The following is a 20,055-nucleotide window of genomic DNA, read 5'->3' on the forward strand; positions in this document are numbered from 1 at the left end:
CTTTCAGCTGCCTTAATACTGAGAATATTCTTATGAGTTGGAAGTATTTTCTTCTCATGTAAAAATGTAAACAGTTTATCCTTTTTATGTCCCTCATGATTTCTTTTTCCTGTTCACCTTTTTATGCTTCTCTATGATCTTGTATTTGAAAGTCAAATTTTCTATTTAGTTCAGGTCTTTTCATCACAAATGCCTGAAAGTTCTCTTTTTCATTGAAGTCCCATTTTCCCCTGAAAGCTTATGCACAGTTTCCCTGGGTAAGTGATTTTAGGTTTTAGTCCCAGTTTCTTTGCTCTCCAGAATATCATATTCCATGACCTCTCATCCTTTAATGTAGAAGCTGCTAGGTCTTGTGTTATCCTGACTGTGGCTCCACAGTATTTGCATTCCTTCTTTTTAGCTGCTTACAATATTTTTCCTTGATCTCGGATCCCTGGCTATAATATTCTTGGAAGTTTTCCTTTTGGGATGTCTTTCAGGAGGTGATTTATGGATTCTTTCAATTTCTATTTCACCTTCTGCTTCTAGAATATCAGGGCAATTTTTTCTGACAATCTCTTGGAAGATGCTGTGTAAACTCTTATTTTTGGTCATGGTTTTCAGGTAGTCCAGTGATTTTCAAATTCTCTCTCCTGGATCTATTTTCCAGGTCAGCTGTTTCTTCAAGGAGATATTTCATATTGCCCTCTATTTTTTTTTTTATTCATTTGGATTTGCTTTACTGTGTCTTGGTTTCTCAAACAGCCACTAGCTTCCATTTGTTCAATCCTAATTCTTAGGCGATTATTTTCTTCAGAGAGCTTTTGTATCTCCCTTTACGTTTTCCTTTTCAAGCTGTTGACTTTTTTCTCATAGCTCTCCTGCATTGCTCTCCTTTCTCTTTCCATTCTTTTCTCCACTTCTCTAAATCTTCCTTCTATCTCTCCTACTTTCTCTTCAAAGTCCCTTTTGAGCACTTCCAAGGCCTGAGACCAATTATTTTTCTGGAAGCTTTGGATGCAGGAACTTTAAGTTTGTTATTATCTTCTTCTGAGAGTGTATTCTGGTCTGTATTGTCCTAAAGGCAGCTTTTGATGGTTCATTTTTTCTGCTTACTCATCTTGATTCCCTATTTCTAGGCTTTTAACTCTTTCTTAAAGTGTAGCATTGCTTCCAGGATACATTGTTCCTAGCTACAGCTTGGCCCAGGTGGTGATTGGGCTTTTTCTCAGCCTGCCTGGCTTGTGAGTAACCACAGCCTGCTTTCTCTTTGACCTGGAAACAGAAGTCTGATTGAAATCTGATTCTCTATGGCCAGAAGCTTGTTGTGCCTGTGCCCCTCCCCCACTGCGTGACTGTCCTTTGACTTTGCTTGCTGGTTCAGAATGTGGGCTCCCTGCCCCAGGTCCAGAAGGGACCAAAGCTATTCCCCTAATTGATGGACCCCCCCCCCCCAGTCTGTGAGCCCAGCTTCAATAGAAGCAGCTGAAGATTCTGAGGTTCTGGTTGGAGGTGCTGCCTTCTTGAAGCCGGTCTTGTTCCTCACTTCTCTCTCAGCCCTAGTTAAGCCATCTTTCGCTGGAAAAGAGTCTCACTCTGTTCTTATGTGGGTTATGCTGCTCAAAGAATGTCTTATCACATTATTTTTGCAGGTATGTGGACAGGTTTTCTGGATCTGGGAGAGTCACGGACTTTCTTCTGCCATCTTGGCTCTTCCCCTCTGCTTCTTACATTTTTAAGGCACTTCACACACACACACACACACACACACACACACACACACACACACACACACACTTTTCCTTGCTTGAGTCCCATAAGAGGCTTGTGAGGCAAGAAGGTAACATGGCCAGAGAGCTGTGTCTGGAAAAACAAAGATGTAGATTCAAATATTACCTCAAATATGTACTAATTTTGTGGCCTTGGGGAAGTTTCTTATTCTATCTGAGTCTCTTCTGTGAAATGAGGATGTAATCACACCTACCTCCTATGGCAGCTGTGAGGTTCAAAATGAGTTAAAAATGTAATATGATTTCAAAACTTTAATGTGCTTTATAAAATTAATGTGGGCTATTATACTCTATATATGTATATGTAATATACATATATACATGTATTTATATACTTACTATTAACTCACATTAAAAAGTGTATTTTATACATGAGACAAAATAAAATATGATTCTATATGAAACTATGAATCTTATATTGCTTTCATCTAAAAATTATGTTAAGTTCTAGACTGACTTCCTAAGTTATTTTAGGCTAGAAAAATGTCTCACCTGATTTTTTTCCATTCTGCCACTCCAGAATTCTATTTGATGCATTATTTTAAAATTGTTTGGAGGGGAATATTGGGAGAGTGCCTGGGTTGCTATCTTTAGTTTGTCATCTTTGCTCTGCCCCTTTTCCTTCACTTTTCCTCCCACTTTTTACCCCTCTCATGACTACTGTGATATTTAATTGTTAATAAAAACAATACAACAATTAAAAAAATTCCCTTGTGATGATTTTGATATTGACTAGTCAATCACAATTCTAAACACATGAATTAATTTGAAAATGTGGCTTTAGCTTTGTGAATTTGTTCATTTTCCATTTGAATATCTCTATTGGCCCTTCTTCCCATATAATTATCAAAATTATATAGATTTTTAAATAACCATTTTTAATCTTAATAAAACCAAAATACTGGGAAATCAATTTGTTAGTGAAATCCTATGATGTAGCTTTTGCCATAGTCTTTTGAAGTATTTTTACTTCTCATTTTTGACCAAAAATGATGTGTATTTAAATTTTTTCATTTGTGATTTGTTTCACAGTGTCTAAAAAAAACCTCCCAGTGATCTTTTTCTTGAAAAAGTCACACTGAAATATCTATGTAAGGTGAATTGGAGTTCCAATGCTACTGATCTCCTATGAATAATCTTGATATGAAATCTATTCCTCTTTTTTATCATATCCATAAAATTTATTTCTCTATATATTTTATAATATGGTGATTAGATTCCTTTCTTTATTGTAGCTTTTGCATACTAACAAAAGTGCAGAACTGTCCTGCCTGTAATTTCAATTAATTATACATGCTATGTCAGTTCTTGAATACTTTTGGAATGTAAGAGATGATGAATTAGTGAGAGAATTTCTTTAAATTTTAAAATGAATTAATTAAATGAAATAATAAATTAAAGTCTCTGAGATATGCAAAGCCAGAGAGAAAGTTAATGAGTTATAAGGAAATGAGCTGATTATAGTAATAGGTGATAATTGGTTTATGTTTGTATGTTTTTAAGATAATCGCTATTTCTTCCCATTCTTCAAAACATAGCACAATTACGAGCTCTATTTGTCCACAAGTGTATTCACATACAGAAGATGTTAAGCAATTAAGGTTAAGCCAGTAAGTGTATGAAGTAGTATTTGAATCCTGGCTTTCCTAACTCCAAAGCAGATCAATTTCTTTCGAGTATTTGTGACTCACCCTTTTCTTTTCAAGGGCCAAAGTTGTATTTTTCTTGCCTATGATCAGGAGCTTAGATGACTGGATGAGAGTGACTTATCACCAGTCCCTAGGAGGTAGGATCTATGACTTTTTGGAAGAAAAATGGGGAGATTAGATAAGTTAAACTATGGCCAATTGAATGGCCAGATATAATATCTACTATTAGTCCCAGAAGGGTAGAGAGATTAACACAAATATATTACCTTTAAGTAGAAAACTAAATCAAATGCATAGTTGTTCTATGCATGCTTTAATTAGTATCAGCAGCAGCAGCAGCAGCACCACCACTACCAGGCTGAATCATCATTTGTACATCACAGATTGGCTAGGACAATGGAAATTATACAAATGGAAAGAGTTTATTAAGTGACAAGCTGGGAAGCCCTGCTGGTCCCATGAGGACATTTAAGACAGAATAATCAGGAAAAAGGAGATCAATAAAATAGAAAAAATATTAAAAAGAAAAAGAGCTAAGTGGTTGCCAAGACAAAAATTTCAAGAATTAAACCTTATTTGGTCAGATGCTGCCATGAAAAGAGTAACTCTTGTCTGTCACTCTTTGGTGATTTGAAAAAAAAAAAGGTGGACAAACAGAAGGAGAGGTAGGGAGACAGATCTGTGGTCATCTGTAGTAATAAAGTGGACATACCCCCCCCCATGATAGGAAGGGACTTAGATATGATAGCTCAGCTGAAAAGGGGTTGTCACAAGTTGAGATAGCATAGCACTTGCTGGAAATATCTGACATTATATCCAGGGGAGTCCAAGGCTTTCAGCAGGAAGATGGTGGAGGACAAGTCATCCTGTAGGAGAGGGGTTGACAAGCAAACTGTGGAGTTGGAGGATGACTGGCTCTAAATAGAATCATTGCACATTTGGGCCAGCTAGCCGATCAACAGCAGGATGGGGAGCAGCAATTGGACCCACAACCGCTGGGGCTGTAGAAGGGTGAATGGTAGCAGATTGTTTTGCAGCAAGTTGGCTGACAGCATGAAGGCTGACAGCAAGGTTGGCAGCAGCTGGGAACACAGCAGGTTGGCTTACAAGAAGTTGTTTGGCAGCAGACTGTTCTATAACAGGTTGGCTGGCAGCAAGGTGGGCAGCAGGTGGAGCCACAGGTGGTAGGTTGGTAGCAGCTGGATTCACAGCAGGTTGGCTCACAACAAGTTTTTCTCCAGCAAACTGTCCTACAACATGTCGGCTGACAGTAGCTGGACTCACAGCAGGATGGCTGACAGCAAGGTTGGCAGCAGCTGGGCTCACAACAGATTGGCTCACAAATTGTTCTGCAGCAGACTGTTCTACAACAAGTTGGCTGGCAGCAAGGTATGCAGCAGCTAGAGCCACAAGTGATGGGTTGGCAGCATCTGGGCACACGGCATGTTGGCTTACAGCAAGTTGTTCTGCAGCAGACTGTCTTGCAGCATGTTGGCTGGCAGCAGGTAGGAGCCAAGCAGCAGGAGCTGACCATGATCTTGGTGGATGTGAATTCTGTTGAGTTGCAGAGAAAAATGTCCAGTAGTCTGAGAATCTTCCTGTTCAGGGACTTTATATACCATTCTTCATTGTGTGAAATTGGCCCTTAGAGTCGGATCTTTCCTTATGATTGTTTATGCCATGTTATATGACCCCAGGAAATTATTTAGCATTGTAGTTGCTGACTAAGAGCTATTATGGTCCTTATTAGAATAAATGAATTGGCTGGTTTTTCTATTGGATTCATCCAGTCTATTCTTTGTAAGATGATACAAATTTTATTTTTCAAGGATTATCCTTATCATCATGAAAGCTTCAACTATCATTATACAGAATGGTCCTTTCACTTGATCAGCTGATGGTCATAGGTCAGAGATCACAAGGATAATTTCAACTCTTTTTTCTTACTGTTTATAGATGGTAACTTCATTTAGTTAGCATAGTTTGACAGAGAAAATGTATGACTGATTCCTCAGCTCTGAAGATGGAAGTAGAAATCTAGGTTTGAAGTCCTCCATCATCCACTCATTAGTTATGAGATCATTTGAACTAGTCACTAGTTTTCCCTAAAAATTAATTGCCTTTTTCATAACATGGGGTTACTATTTTTTAAAATCATAAACATTTTTATTTAAAATTTTGGATTTCAACTTTTATCCCTCCTTCCTACCCCCTTCCCCCCAGGTGGTAAGCAATCAGATATAGGTTATATACTTGCAATTATGTAAAACATTACCACATTATTCATTTTGTATAAGAAAGCTTGAATAAAAGAAAAAATGAAAGAAAGTGGAAAATAGCATGATTCAGTCTGTGTTCAATCAATATCAGTTCTTTCTTTGGAGATGGATAGTATGCTTCCTCATTAGTCTTTTGGGATTGTTTTGGATCATTGTATTGCTGACGATAGTTAAGTCATTCACATTTATTCATCGAACAATATTGCTGTCACTGTATACAACATTCTCCTGTACATCACTCCACTGTACATCAGTTCATACTAGTATTTCCAGACCTTTCTGAAATCATCATGCTTTTCATTTCTTATAGTACAATAATATTTCATCACCATCATATGCCACAGTTTGTTTAGCCAATTGATGGGAATTTCTTTGATTTCCAATTCTTAGCCACCACAAAAGAGCTGGCATACATATGTTTTGTTTCTTTGTTTTTTGTTTTTTTGTGTGAGGCAGTTGGGGTTAAGTGACTTGCTCAGGGTCACACAACTAGCGAGTGTTAATTGTTTGAGGCCAGATTTGAACTCAGGTCCTCCTGACTCCAGGGCCAGTGCTCTATCCACTTCACCACCTAGCTGCCCCTGCCATATATATTTTTGTACAAATAGATATTTTTCTCTTTTTGGGGATGTCTTTGGGATATAAACCTTGCAGTGGTATTACTGGATCAGAGGACATGCACAATTTGATAGCCCTTTGGACATAGTTCCAAATTGCCCTCCAGAATGGTTGGATCACTTAATAACTTCACCAACTATGGCTTAGCATCAACATGGGGTTAATATTAACTTTCCTAAATCCTTACATGATTCTGAGAGTGTCTGATGATGTAAATATGACAATTGTGTTAACTCTTGTCCAGAACATTCAATAGATTTTTCATCTCCCAATATACAAATTTATTTCTTCTGAAGTTGACAGTTTATGCAAGTTTTGGACCCCATAATCTTTCCTCGCTTCCTCTCCCTCTCCTAACTTGACCTTTCCAAACATCTTGGGTTAGCTCTTATTTTTGTTTTCTATTTTGTTTATTTAGTCCTTTCTCTTCTTAGTTAAAATAAGAGTAGAAAGCTAATCTTTTTTGGTGTGTGTTCACCTACTCCCATGCACATCATCTATTTCAGTGAATATAACTTACAATGCCCCTTAAGAAGTGTTTTTCTTTCATTTCTTCTCTTATTTTTATCCCTTCTAAAATTTCTTATTTTTAATTTTCAGGAGTGGCAATTCTTGATACTGGTACTTTGGGAGGTATTTTGTGATGTTGGCCTCAGATTCCAATCCTATTCTCTGTCTGCCTGTCTGTCTGTCTCTGTCTCTCTCACAATATCCCTTTCAATGTTTTCAGTTATGCAAACTATTACACATCTGTTCTATTCTTTGAGCTGTGCCTTTCTTGATTCTCTCCTAATTCAAGTTGACCATACCATTTCTTCCACTCTAGTAGCGGTTCTAAAAATGCATGACCAGGGCAGCTAGGTGGCGCAGTGGATAGAGCACCAGCCCAGGATTCAGGAGGACTTGAATTCAAATCCGGCCTCAGACCCTTGACACTTACTAGCTGAGTGACCCTGGGCAAGTCACTTAACCCCAATTGCCTCACAAAAAAAATGCATGACCTATCTTGTAGAAGTTGAATTTCTAGTGTTCTCCCATCCCCCTCCATCTTCAGGTACACAAGATACCTTCTTGACCTTCTGTCCCTTTCTGAGGGGTTGGTTTCCTGATGTCCCTGGATTATGCTGTAATTTGCTTTTTACAAAAGGGGATAATATAGTTCTTGTTATTATTCTTGTTAATTATTATTATTAGTGTTGAGCACCATACAACTTATCATAGCAATATATTATATAGTTTGCAATAGTGGTTAATTCCCCCTTCCTATTGAGGGTTAGGAAGAAGAATGTGCAGGGTCAAATACATTGGCAGTCCTTGATGCACTGAGGGAGGGAGACAGCTCTCAAGGGGAGTCCAAGGCTTAGTATGCTTCTGTCCAAACTCAGACCAACTTTTTTTGAGGGGGGTGGGGCAATGAGGGTTAAGTGACTTGCCCAGGGTCACACAGCTAGTAAGTGTCAAGTGTCTGAGGCCAGATTTGAACTCAGGTTCTCCGGAATCCAGGACCGGTGCTTTATCCACTGCGCCACCTAGCTACTCCCCAAGACCACCAACTTTTACTCAGAGACATGAGGTGAGATGCCCTCCCTATGGAACACCTGTTAGACAAGCCACTAATCTGGTGACTGCTACACATTGCCTATCAGTGGAGTGGAGGAGGACAGCACTTGACCATTCATTCAAGGGCCTCAGTTGATAGTATAGCCCATGTGGGTGATACCAGTCTCTTAGCTCTTTTTCTCTTTAATTTCCAAGCATCCATAATCTGGACTCCTTCTATGTAGGATCCTTTTCACTTCATACCTTGGACACTCTAACACCTAAACTCTATCTCCTGCCTTCTTTACAAAACTCAGCTCAAATCTCACATTCTGCACATGATCTTTCCCAGTCGTTCCTATTATTAGTGTCTTCACTCTGAGATTACCCTATATTGACACTGTTTATACTTTAAATTTTTTTTTTAATTTTTAATTTTTTTTAGCAACAAACATTTTTTTTTCCAGTTACATGTAAGGGTAGGTTTCAACATTCGTTTTCATAAGATTTAGAGTTCCAAATTTTTCTCCCTCTCTCCATTTTCTCCCCTCTCCACAAAATCTGTGTCATATATTTGCAATCCACAAGTGTTCTTTTTTATCAGTTCTTTCTATGGGGGTGGATAGTAAGCTTCTTCATTAGTTCCTTGGTATTTTCTTGGATCATTGCAATCCTGAGAGTAGTTAAGTCTTTCACAATTGTTCATTGAACAATATTGCTGTCACTATGCACAATGTCCTCCCAGCTCTGCTCACTTCACTATACATCAATATTCATTAGTCTTTCCAGGTTTTTCAGGGATCATCCTGTTTGTCATTTCCTGTAGCACAAGGCCATCCCCCTACAATCACATAGCACAGCTTTTTCCATCATTCCTCAATTGATGGACATTCCCTTGATTCTAAATTCTTAGCCTTCACCAAGAGTTGCTATAAATATTTTTTTTGTACAATTTCCCCCCTTTTCTCTTTTTCATGATTACTATTGTTAACTGCTTCCCTTCCATCCTATTCCCTTCCCCATGATATTTATTCTATTATCCATCTTCTTTCATCCTATCACTCTTCAAAAGGGATTTGCTTCTGTCTGTCCCCTCCCCCACTCTGCCCTTCCCTCTTTTGCCCCTCTCTCTTTATCCCCTTCCCTTCCTATTTTCCTGAAGGGTTAGAGAGATTACTCCACCCAATTGAGTGTGCACATTATTCCCTCCTTGAGCCAATTCTAATAAGATTGAGGTCTTTGAGCCAATTATGATGAGTATTAGGCTCATTTACTGCCCAGATTAAATAGATTACTCCATCCAGTTGGGTGTGTGTGTGTTAGTCCCTGTTTATAATTTTTACATACTATTTTTGCATGTTATCTTCCATGTTAAAATGTGAGCTCCTTGAAGCAGGGCCTATGTTATTGCCTTTCTTTATTTTTGTTCCAGTGTTTAGCATTTAATGAATGATTGTTGACTGAGGTAACTTACTGCAGCAAAATCCCATTCACAGGGTTCTAAAGAATTAATGTTGGAAATTACCTCAGTAACCATTTAATCTATTATCTAAGATTCCTCAGTCTCCCTGGCTGCTTATGAAGGAAATGTCAGAGAACCCCTAGTATTTCCTGCTTCAGGATGTCAAAGCAACCTTATGATGGACAATGTAAATCTCTTTTTAAAAAACTCCACTCTGTTTCATTTTATTATTGATTTTAATGTCCTTATTGTCTTTTTATTTCTTTTTTTCTCATTCTTATTTTCTCTGATTCACCCTCAGATATTCTCATGAGCTCAGATGGGCTTCCCTGATTATATCCTAAAACTCCACTTGACTATGCCAAGTTGTCCTTGCTCAGTCATTCAGGGCAGCTATCAAGAATGATGAGTATGATGTTAATTCATCATTAGTGTGTGTACACACACACACACACACACACACACACACACACACACATATATATATATATACATACATACATACATATATTACATTTGAGCTATTTTTCTAGAAATGGCAATGCACTTTTGCAGAGTAATCTGCACCTTTGGGAGCAATGGTAGGAATTTGTAAAGCAAATGGCTAGATTCAGGGACTCAGTTTGTTAGCCACAGTTAGTGAACTCTAGTCTCCTAATGTTTCTGTAAAAAAGTATAATCTCTTCTCTCTTGAACACAAGTCTTGCTGCTAAGTCCTATGGCATGTTGAGGACCTTTGCTATTAGCAAGTGGTAATGAAGCAAAACTCCAGCAAACAACCTCTAATTATGAGTACCCAAGAATAAACTTAAGGTTTGACAATGGATTTTCCTAGGGGCAATTGAAAAAGCAATATTCTCCCAGTTCTATGATCTGGGATCTTGCCTCAATCAAGGTAAATGCTGCTCAAATAAATTGAAAGAAAAGGGTTAGTCATGATCAGATGCAAGAAGCGAATCACTCTTTTTTTTTCAACAAATATTTATTTTATTTTTTCCAGTTACATGTAAGGGTAGCTTTCAACATTCATTTTCATAAGATTTAGAGTTCCAAATTTTTCTCCCTCCCTCCTTTTCCTCCCCTCTCCACAAGACATCAACCAATCTGATATGTTATATATGTACAGTCCACAAGTGTTCTTTTATTCAGTTCTTTTTATGGGGGTGAGTAGAATGCTTCTTCATTAGTCCCTTGGGATTGTCTTGGATCATTGTATTGTTGAGAGTAGTTAAGTTTGTGAATTACTCTTCTTAACAGTATTCTCACAATGGAAGAGGGACAGGGGTTTGTTTAGGGCAGGACTTCTTAAACTTTTCCCACTTGTGACATCTTTTTGCCCAAGAAATTTTTACATGACCCCAGGTATATAGGTTTATAAAATAGGTATATATAACCTTTTACTTTTCCAAATTTTTCACGACTCACACATTCAGTTACATGACCCCATGTGGGATTGTGACCCACAGTTTAAGAAGCTTTGGTCTATGCTCCAGATACACAAGTCCAAGGAGCTTGTAATTTAATAAACTTCAATGGTCTTTATTGCCTTCCAAGGTATTAATAATTATACAAAACTTATTATGTGTTGTATATAACATAATATTAATATCATATATGTCAAAGCAAGAAAACTATAGAATTAATCAATAAAACCAAGAGCTGGTTCTATGAAAAAACAATAAAATAGATAAAATATTGGTTAATTTGATTAAAAAAAAGAAAGAAGAAAACCAAATTACCAGTATCAGAAATGAAAGGGGTGATGTTAGCACCAATGAAGTGGAAATTAAATAAATAATTAGGAATTATTTTCCCAACTCTCTGCCAATAAACTTGGCGATCTAAATGAAATGGATAAATATTTACAACAATACAAACTGCCCAGGTTAACTGAAGAGGAAATAAAATCCTTAAATAAGCCCATATTAGAAAAAAAAATTGAACAAGTCATTAATGAACTCTGAGAAGGAAAATTATAGATCAATTTCCCTAATGAATATAGATGCTAAAATCTTAAATAAGATATTAGCAAGGAGATTAGAGAAAGTGATCACCATGATAATACACTATGACCAGGTGGGATTTATACCAGGAATGCAAGCCTGGTTCAACATTAGGAAAACTATCAACATAATCAACCACATCAATAAGAAAACTAACCAAAATCATATGATTAGATAATAGATGCAGAGAAAGCTTTTGACAAAATACAGCACCCATTCCTAATAAAAACACTAGATAGTGGGGCAGCTAGGTGGCGCAGTGGATAGAACACTGACCCTGGAGTCAGGAGGACCTGAGTTCAAATCAGGCCTCAGACACTTAACACTTACTAGCTGTGTGACCCTAGGCAAGTCACTTAACCCCAATTGACTCACTAAAACACACACACACACAAACAACCCACTAGAGAGCTTAGGAAGAGGTGGAGCTTTCCTTAAAATAGTAAGCAGTATCTACCTAAAACCATCTGCAAGCATTATATGTAATGGAGATAAGTTAGAGGCCTTCCCAATAAGATCAGGGGTGAAACAAGGATGTCCATTATCACCCCTATTATTTAATATTGTACTAGAAATGTTATCTTTAGCTATCAGAGAAGAAAATGGAATTCAAGGAATTAGAACAGGCAAGGAGGAAACAAAACTATCACTCTTTGCAGATGATATGATGGTATACTTAGAAAATCCAAGAGAATCAACTCAAAAATTACTTGAAACAATTAACAACTTTAGCAAAATTGCAGGATGTAAAATAAATCCACATAAATCATCAGCATTTCTATACATGACCAACAAAGTCCAGCAGCAAGAGATATAAAGAGAAATTCCATTTAAAGTAACAGCAGACAATATAAAATACTTAGGAGTGTACTTGCCAAGACAAACCCAGGAACTCTATGAACACAATTACCAAACACTTTTCACACAAATCAAATAAGATCTAAATAATTGGAAAGATATCAATTGCTAATATGGTAAAAATGACAATTCTACCTAAATTAATTTACTTATTCAGTGCCATACCAATCAGATTACCTAAAAATTATTTTATAGAGCTAGAAAAAACAATAGCAATTCATCTGGAAAAACAAAAAGTCAAGAATATCAAGGGAAATAATGAAAAAAAAATGCACAGGAAGGTGGGTTAGCTGTACCAAATCTGGAGTTTTACTATAAAGTGGCAGTCATCAAAACTATCTGGTACTGGCTAAGGAATAGAGTGGAGGATCAATGGAATAGGCTAGGCACAGGAGACACAATAGTAAATGACATTAATAATGCAGTGTTTGATAAACCCAAAGACTCCAGCTTCTGGGATAGGAATTCAGTATTTGAGAAAACGTGCTGGGAAAACTGGAAGATAGTATGGCAGAAACTAGGCATATACTAAAATAAGGTCAAAATAGATACATGATTTAGACATAAGAGGTGATACCATAGGTAAATTAGGAGAGGAAGGAATAGTCTACCTTTCAGATCTTTGGAAAGGAGAACAGTTTATGACCAAACAAGAGATAGAGAATATTATGAAATGCAAAATGGATGATTTTGATTACATTAAATTAAAAAGGTTTTGTACAAACAGAAGCAATGTATCCAAAATTAGAAGGGATGCAGAAATCTGGGAAACAGTTTTTATGGCCAGTACTTCTGATAAAGTTCTCATTTCTAAAATATATAGGGAACTAAATCAAATTTATATGAATCGAAGTCATTCCCCAATTGAGAAATGGTCAAAGGATATGAAGAGGCAGTTCTCTGATGAAGAAATGAAAGCTATCTATTCTCATATGAAAAAATGCTCTAAATCACTATTGATTAGAGAGATGCAAATTAAAACAACTCTCAGGTACCACCTGACACCTATCAGATTGGCTAATATGACAAAAAAGGAAAATAATGAATGTTGGAGGAGCTGTGGGAAAATTGGAACACTAATGCATTGTTGGTGGAGCTGTGAACTGATCCAACCATTCTGGAGTGCAATCTGTAATTATGCCCAAAGGGCGATAAAGCTGTGCATACCCGTTGACCCAGCAATACCACTTTTGGGTCCTTTCCCCAAAGAGATAATGAAAAGGGGAAAAGGACCCAAATGTACAAAAATATTTACAGCTGCTCTTTTTGTGGTGGCAAGTAATTAGCAATTGAGGGGTTGCCCATCAATTGGGGAATGGCTGAACAAGTTGTGGTATATGAATGCAGTGGAATTCTATTGTGCTGTAAGAAACAATGAGCAAGAGGAGTTCAGAGAAACCTGGAAGGACTTGCATGAACCAATGATGAATGAGATGAGCAGGACCAAAAGAACATTGTATACAGTATCATCAACATTGTGTGTTGATCTACTGTGATGGGCTAGATTCTTCTCACCAATGCAATGGTACAGAAGAGTTCCAGGGGCCTCATGATGGAAGGGAATCTCCAAATCCAGAAAAAAAAGAACTGTGCTGATTGAACCATACTATTGCATTTGTTTTTGGTGCTGTTGTTTTTCTATTTTGAGGTTTTCCCTCATTGCTCTGATTCTTCTCTTATAACATGACTAATGGAGGAATATGTTTAATGTTATTGTATATATATAATATATATGATGTTATATGTATATACATATATGTATGTATGTATCTGTATCTATATCTATATCTATATCTATATCTATATCTATATCTACATCTATATCTATATCTATATCTATATCACCTCTATCAGATTCCCTGATGTCTAGGGGAAGGAGGAAGGAGAGGAAGGAGGGAGAAAAATCTGAATTTGGACAACTTGTATAAACAAATGTTGGCAACTATTTTTACATGTAACTGAAAACAAATAAAATACTTTTATCAGAAAAAAAGAATGAAGAAATAAACGATTTTAAAAAGTCATATGAATCAATATAGAGAGAAGGAAGACCTAGAACAATATACTATTTAGTATTGTTTAAAATCAATATTATGAAAACGAACAATTTTGAGGACTTTTGTTAACTGATGAATAAAATGACTAGAATAATTTGTCAGAATAACAATATTGTAAAAATATTGTAGTATTGTAAATATATTATAATATTATATTGTAATATTGTAAATATTGTAAAACCAAATAACTTTGGGGGGCAGCTGGGTGTTTCAGTAGTTAAAGCACTGGCCATGCATTCAGGAGGACCTGAGTTCAAATCTGACCTCAGACATTTGATACTAGCTGTGTAACCCTGGGGTAAGTCACTTAACCCTCATTGCCTTGCAAAACAAACAAACAAAAAACCCTAAAAACAAAACAAACAAACAAAAAAACTGAAGAACTTTGCAGACTGTGAGAACTATGATCCATATAATGACCAATATTTCCATTCTTTATTCCAGAGGACTGATGATGATACATGCTGTTACTAAGAGGTGATAGATTTAGGGTACATCATGGGACATATATTTTGATATACAGCTATTGAGGAAATTTCTTTTGCTTGATCATGCATGTTTGTTATATTTTAAATTTTGTTTTCTTTTTTATAATGCGGTAAGAATTAGGAGAGGAAAATAAATTGTTAAAAATAGATGAGAGTGCTAAAATATGAAATTTTGCATGTGCTTTCATGATATGGGGAGAAAGCACATGGTTCCTTAGGATTCCTCTGTAAAGAATTACACTCTCAGGCAAGTCCTATTTAGGAATAAAAGAACAGGTTTATTGGGGTACAAGAGAAACTGGCTGGGAGGAAGGTTTTGGAGAAACAAAACGCTTTCCTCCCTGACTAGCTTGGGGAGCTCTCTTTTATAGGTTTCAAAGATCATGGGTAAGAATGTCCCTTTTTGGGTGATGGGCTGGGGGTGCTCTGGTGGTAGGCTGAGGTAGGTGATGACCAGTCGTGAGTAATCTGGTGATGGGCATTAACTCCATCCTGGTGGGTTCGAGCAGTCTGCTGGTGGGGGGTTCCAGGTGGTCTTCTCCTGGTGTAGTCACTCCCAACAGGATTACCTCTTCCAGGTGCTCAGAAGGACTGGAATTCGGGGTGGTGGTCCTGGAGCTTGCTCAGTTAGATCTGGTGCTGCTTATCTCTTTTGGGTGTGTATGTCCTAGATTGAGCTCAAGGAGAGGCTTACTTGATTTCAAGGGAAAACTCCTGAGGTTTCAAGGAAAAAGTTCCTTGACCTCCCCAGACAACTTTTGGGGTAACAGGAGCCCATAATCCTCCCATCACATTTCAGATGATGTACTTATATTATTAGTTTTACTTAACTTTTATTTTGTTACGAAAGATTTCTCATGAAGTGAAAATAATCTGTAAATGATTGTAACATAAAACCAAAATGCATTAATAAAGCCTTCTATTTAAAGGAATTGCAGAATTTCACAGTTGGAGGGGATCCCAGGAACCATTTGGTCCTATCCATGTCTGAAAAAACATTATTTTGTACAACATAACTAATGAGTAGTTATCTAGCCTCATTTTCCTCTTATATAAAATAAGAAGGCTGGACCAGGTGATCTCTTTGGTCCCCTTTAATTCTAAATTATATTTAATTATTTAGAATTGTGTTTACTGTGAGAATTAATTTCCAAGAAGCACCATCACTGAAAGACTCAGGAAACACACAAAGACAATAGGAACACTCTAGGGACAAAAGGTGATAAAACAGTAGAACCAAGGCCTAGGCTCACAGTTGCCTAGGATAAATGACCACTTTGAAGACAAAAAGGAAATGACTTGTATAAGAGAAGTTTAAATTCCGAAAATGTGTTATTCATAACCCTTAAATCTCATTTTTAATTTTTTGTTGTATTACTTGTTGGCTACAGAATGAGAAGCATACTATTAGATTTCAGGGTCAAAAAGCTAATTAAATGCAAATCAACTAAGCTCCCAAATTAAAAGGCAAAGTTTGCATCAAAAGCAAACCATAATGAGCACATAGAAGCAGGATACTGTCTAGTTAAGTTTGAATATAATTTAAAATATCAAGTTGTACATAAAAGAGATTCATAGTCTTTGATATGTTTATTAATTTTATAAGAAAAAAGAAAGTTAAAAATAATGAAGGAAACCAAGAGTAAAGGCAAACAATTTATAAAAGTTTCAAAATCCTACTGTCTTCATTGACTAAACATTATTTGAAAAAGCTGAAGGTAAAGCATGCTTCCCTCCTCTTGATGGAAAAATAGCAGACTAAGGGTGCAGAATAAAACAGACTTAGAGGCATAGAAATATAGGGACCAGTGGACAGAGCACTGGGCCTGTAGTCACGAAGACTCATCTTCCTGAGTTCAAATATGGACTCAGACACGTCCTTGCTGTGTGACCTTGGGCAAGTCACTTAACCCTGTTTGCCTCAGTTTCCTCATCTGTAAAATTATCTGGAGAAAGAAATGGCAAACTACTTCTGTATCTTTGTTAAGAAACCCATAAGTGGGGTCACAAAGAGTTGGACACAGTTGAAACTACTGAATAACAATAACAATAAAAAGCACAGATATTACTTTGCTTATGTTTACTTGTCTAATTAGAGAATCATTGCTATTCCCAAGGGGCCAGCACAGTGTGCCCACTCCTTTCCCTCTAAAGAACCTATTTTTTCTGGATCCACATGTGCTTCAGATTGGCTTAATCCCAGAAGAGGCTGTCCTCTAAGGGAGTATGGGGATGGGATGAACTCATTAAACCTACATCCTAGTGACCCGGGGAAAAATGTTTAATGCTTAGGTTCTGACTCACTTCTAAGTTTTCCACCAAAAGGAGAATAGAAAAGTGCTCAATGCACAATATGAATCAGTTGTAGGATGGGTATTTATTTCCTACAAACAAAAGAGGAGCTAAGGACAAATCCCTCACAAGTGTGCATTGGCAGAAAGACTACAAAGTATTCAATAACAACTTATAAATACTTTTTTACTCTCATGGGTCATTGAAACAAACTTCATCAGAATAAGAAGCAATTTGTAAGACTATGAACAGACATGGCTACATTTGACAATGACTCGGGCAACCAGTGCTTGGTTGTCTTATTTGATGCTTAAAGTTCCCCTGATGCTAGTAAGCTCTGACTCAGGATCTCAGGATATTTCAAACTGACAAAGTTCAATGTTTGGTCACCTCTACTATTATATATGAAAGATATATAATAATAGCTAAAACAGTAACTAGGATTTATATAGTGCTATAAGGTTTGCACAGTGCTTTACATATCATTTGATTCTCACAACAAACCTGGGAGGTAGGTACTATTATTATCTCCATTTTACAGATGAGGAAACAGAAGCATTAGAAAGGTTAAGTGACTTGTCTAGGGTCACACAGCTAAGTAATTGTTTGAATCAGGATTTGAACCCTTCCCAACTAATAGCCCAACACTATCTCTTTTTGTCAGTTAGCTGTTGCAAACAGAAGAGACACACATGGTTCTGAGATTCAATTTCAGGCTTTTTAGGATGGACATGTTCTTCAGTTGCCATGTGCCATCTTATTCCCATTTCCTTATGGCAAGTGTAGTGAACAAAGCTACTTGCTACATAGGAGAGCCAAAGGAAGAGAACCAGAGCCTCTGAGTCATTATCATTCCCTTCTACATAATCTTGTTTTGTCCTTCATTCTTGAAGAGGACCATGACATCAGGAGGTGATGTCACAATTTACAGTGAATTGGATTGAAGTGAGGGAGGACTGTTAAAGTCACCAGCCTCACTCTCTCCTCTTGAGCCATCTGACTCCAATTGCAAGATATACATCAGGATGACTGGAGATGGCCTTGGATGATGTTTGAGGGAATTGGGATTAAGTGACTTACCCAGGGTCACACAGCTAATAAGTATTAAGTTTCTGAGGTCAGATTTGAACTCAAATCCTCCTGCCTCCAGGGCCAATGCTCTATCCATTGCACTTGCTCCCTTCCTACACAGTGGACAATAAGTGAATTGCTTCTTCATTGCTAAAGTATCTAAGCTCTGAGCTAGCACACATGTTCAGTTGGAAACAGGCAGGGAAGGTCTGCATATTTTCTGTGAAATTTCCCATGATACTTTACTGGTTAAAAGTGGAGATTTTAATGGAATGAGTTTTGTAGGAAGAGCTGGTGGGGAGTGATCATGATGCAAAAGAAGGAAAGAAACATTAAAAGAAACCAATGAAACATTAAAAAATACAGAGAAGAGATGGATATTCAGAAGAGGACATAGACAAGGAGGACAAGTTAGCACGATGTTAAATCTAATAGAGATTTTTAAAAAAGACAAGCTATAAAACAGGAGTTTGATGTTTCGTACACTATCCTGTTCCTTTATTGTATATTAAAATGTTCATATTGTAAGTTCACATTTTTCTTTCTCATTTACTCAAGCCACTATTTTTCTCTCATTGGGCTAGATTCCTCTTTCAATTTCACATTGGGTTACTCATACATTAGGCAGAAGCACTGATAATCACCATGCAATCATTGGAATTTCCACATGGTGCAAAAAGATAGTAATGAAGAAGTGTGCCCAGATCCAATAGGGACTGAAGCTGGGATTAACTATTTCTTTCTTCTACAAGTCTCTTACTATCTGGTCTAAGTGAGGTGGGGGATGGTACTGAAAAAAAGTGGTTGAGAGTTAAATCCTGTGTGGGAATTTCTTCAATTTTGTTCTCCAGGGAGGTAGAGGAAGAAAGGACATCTGAACAAGACTCAGCTCTCTGAAATCAGGCACTACTGGTTTGTCCCATTCTTTTCCTAAACAGGAGGTGCTCTCCAGCTCACTCAAAGCCCCACATAGTTTTGCTCCCTTTAATTGTCTCCTTGCAAAAAGATTTCAGTTCCCTTTTGCTTTCTGAAGATTTCAGTAGCAGGGACAGTGTTCATCCCATATTCTCTGCTGACTATGGAAGAAGCATGGAGATTGGTGCAGCTCACAGCACTGCACCTCCTCCATCTTTTCTGTATGGTCCACAAAGCTAGATTGCTCAAAGTACTGCCTAAAATAATAGCTAGAATTTATATAGTGTTTTAAATTTATAAAGCTCTTTATGTATATTAATTTATTTGATCCTCACAACAATACTCTGAAGTAGGTGCTATTATTATCCCTACTTTATAGCTAAGGAAACTGAGGCTGAGAGAGGTTAAGTGCCTTTTCCAGGAGTGCAGAGCTAGTTAAGTGTCTGAGGCTGGATTAGAATTCAGATCTTCCTGACTCCAAGTTCAGCATTTCTTTCTTTCTTTCTTTCTTTCTTTCTTTCTTTCTTTCTTTCTTTCTTTCTTTCTTTCTTTCTTTTTGCGGGGCAATTGGGGTTAAGTGACTTGCCCAGGGTCACACAGCTAGTAAGTGTTAAGTGTCTGAGGCTGGATTTGAACTCAGGTCCTCCTAAATCCAGGGCCTGTGCTCTATCTAATGTGCCACCTAGCTGCCCTCAGCACTTATTTTCTTTCTTTTTTTTTTTGTGGAGCAGTGAGGGTTAAGTGACTTGCCCAGGGTCACACAGCTAGTGTCAAGTGTCTGAGGCTGGATTTGAACTCAGGTACTCCTGAATCCAAGGCCAGTGCTTTATCCACTGCACCACCTAGGTGCCCCCAGCACTTATTTTCAATGAAGTAATGAGACAATCTAACTAGAGTGGGAAAAGACTTCAGAGATCATAATGTGTGTACTCCATAATAGTAAAGAGCCATTGTTAAAGAATATTAAGGGGTCTCCTGAATTTGTCTTTTGAGTTGCCATATTTTGCAGAAACACAAGACCCAGAGTATGCAAGTAGCCCTGAATGTGTCAAGGA

The 20,055-nt window shown here is 37.3% G+C and overlaps 1 protein-coding gene across 1 annotated transcript; it reads right to left on the reverse strand.

Moving 5' to 3' along the window:
• Positions 1 to 4,373: 4,373 nt before the first annotated feature.
• On the reverse strand, positions 4,374 to 4,952 carry LOC122755414 (keratin-associated protein 9-2-like). Its single transcript, XM_044003839.1, has one exon. The coding sequence runs from the start codon at positions 4,950 to 4,952 to the stop codon at positions 4,374 to 4,376; it is 579 nt and encodes a 192-aa protein (XP_043859774.1).
• Positions 4,953 to 20,055: the final 15,103 nt, after the last annotated feature.

Source organism: Dromiciops gliroides, chromosome 4 (assembly GCF_019393635.1).
Source record: "Dromiciops gliroides isolate mDroGli1 chromosome 4, mDroGli1.pri, whole genome shotgun sequence".
NCBI classification, from domain to species: Eukaryota; Metazoa; Chordata; class Mammalia; order Microbiotheria; family Microbiotheriidae; genus Dromiciops; species Dromiciops gliroides.

Coding starts and splice junctions, on each gene's coding strand:
- LOC122755414 (XM_044003839.1), bottom strand. CDS start 4,952: ATGGTCAGCTCCTGCTGCTTGGCTCCTACCTGCTGCCAGCCAACATGC.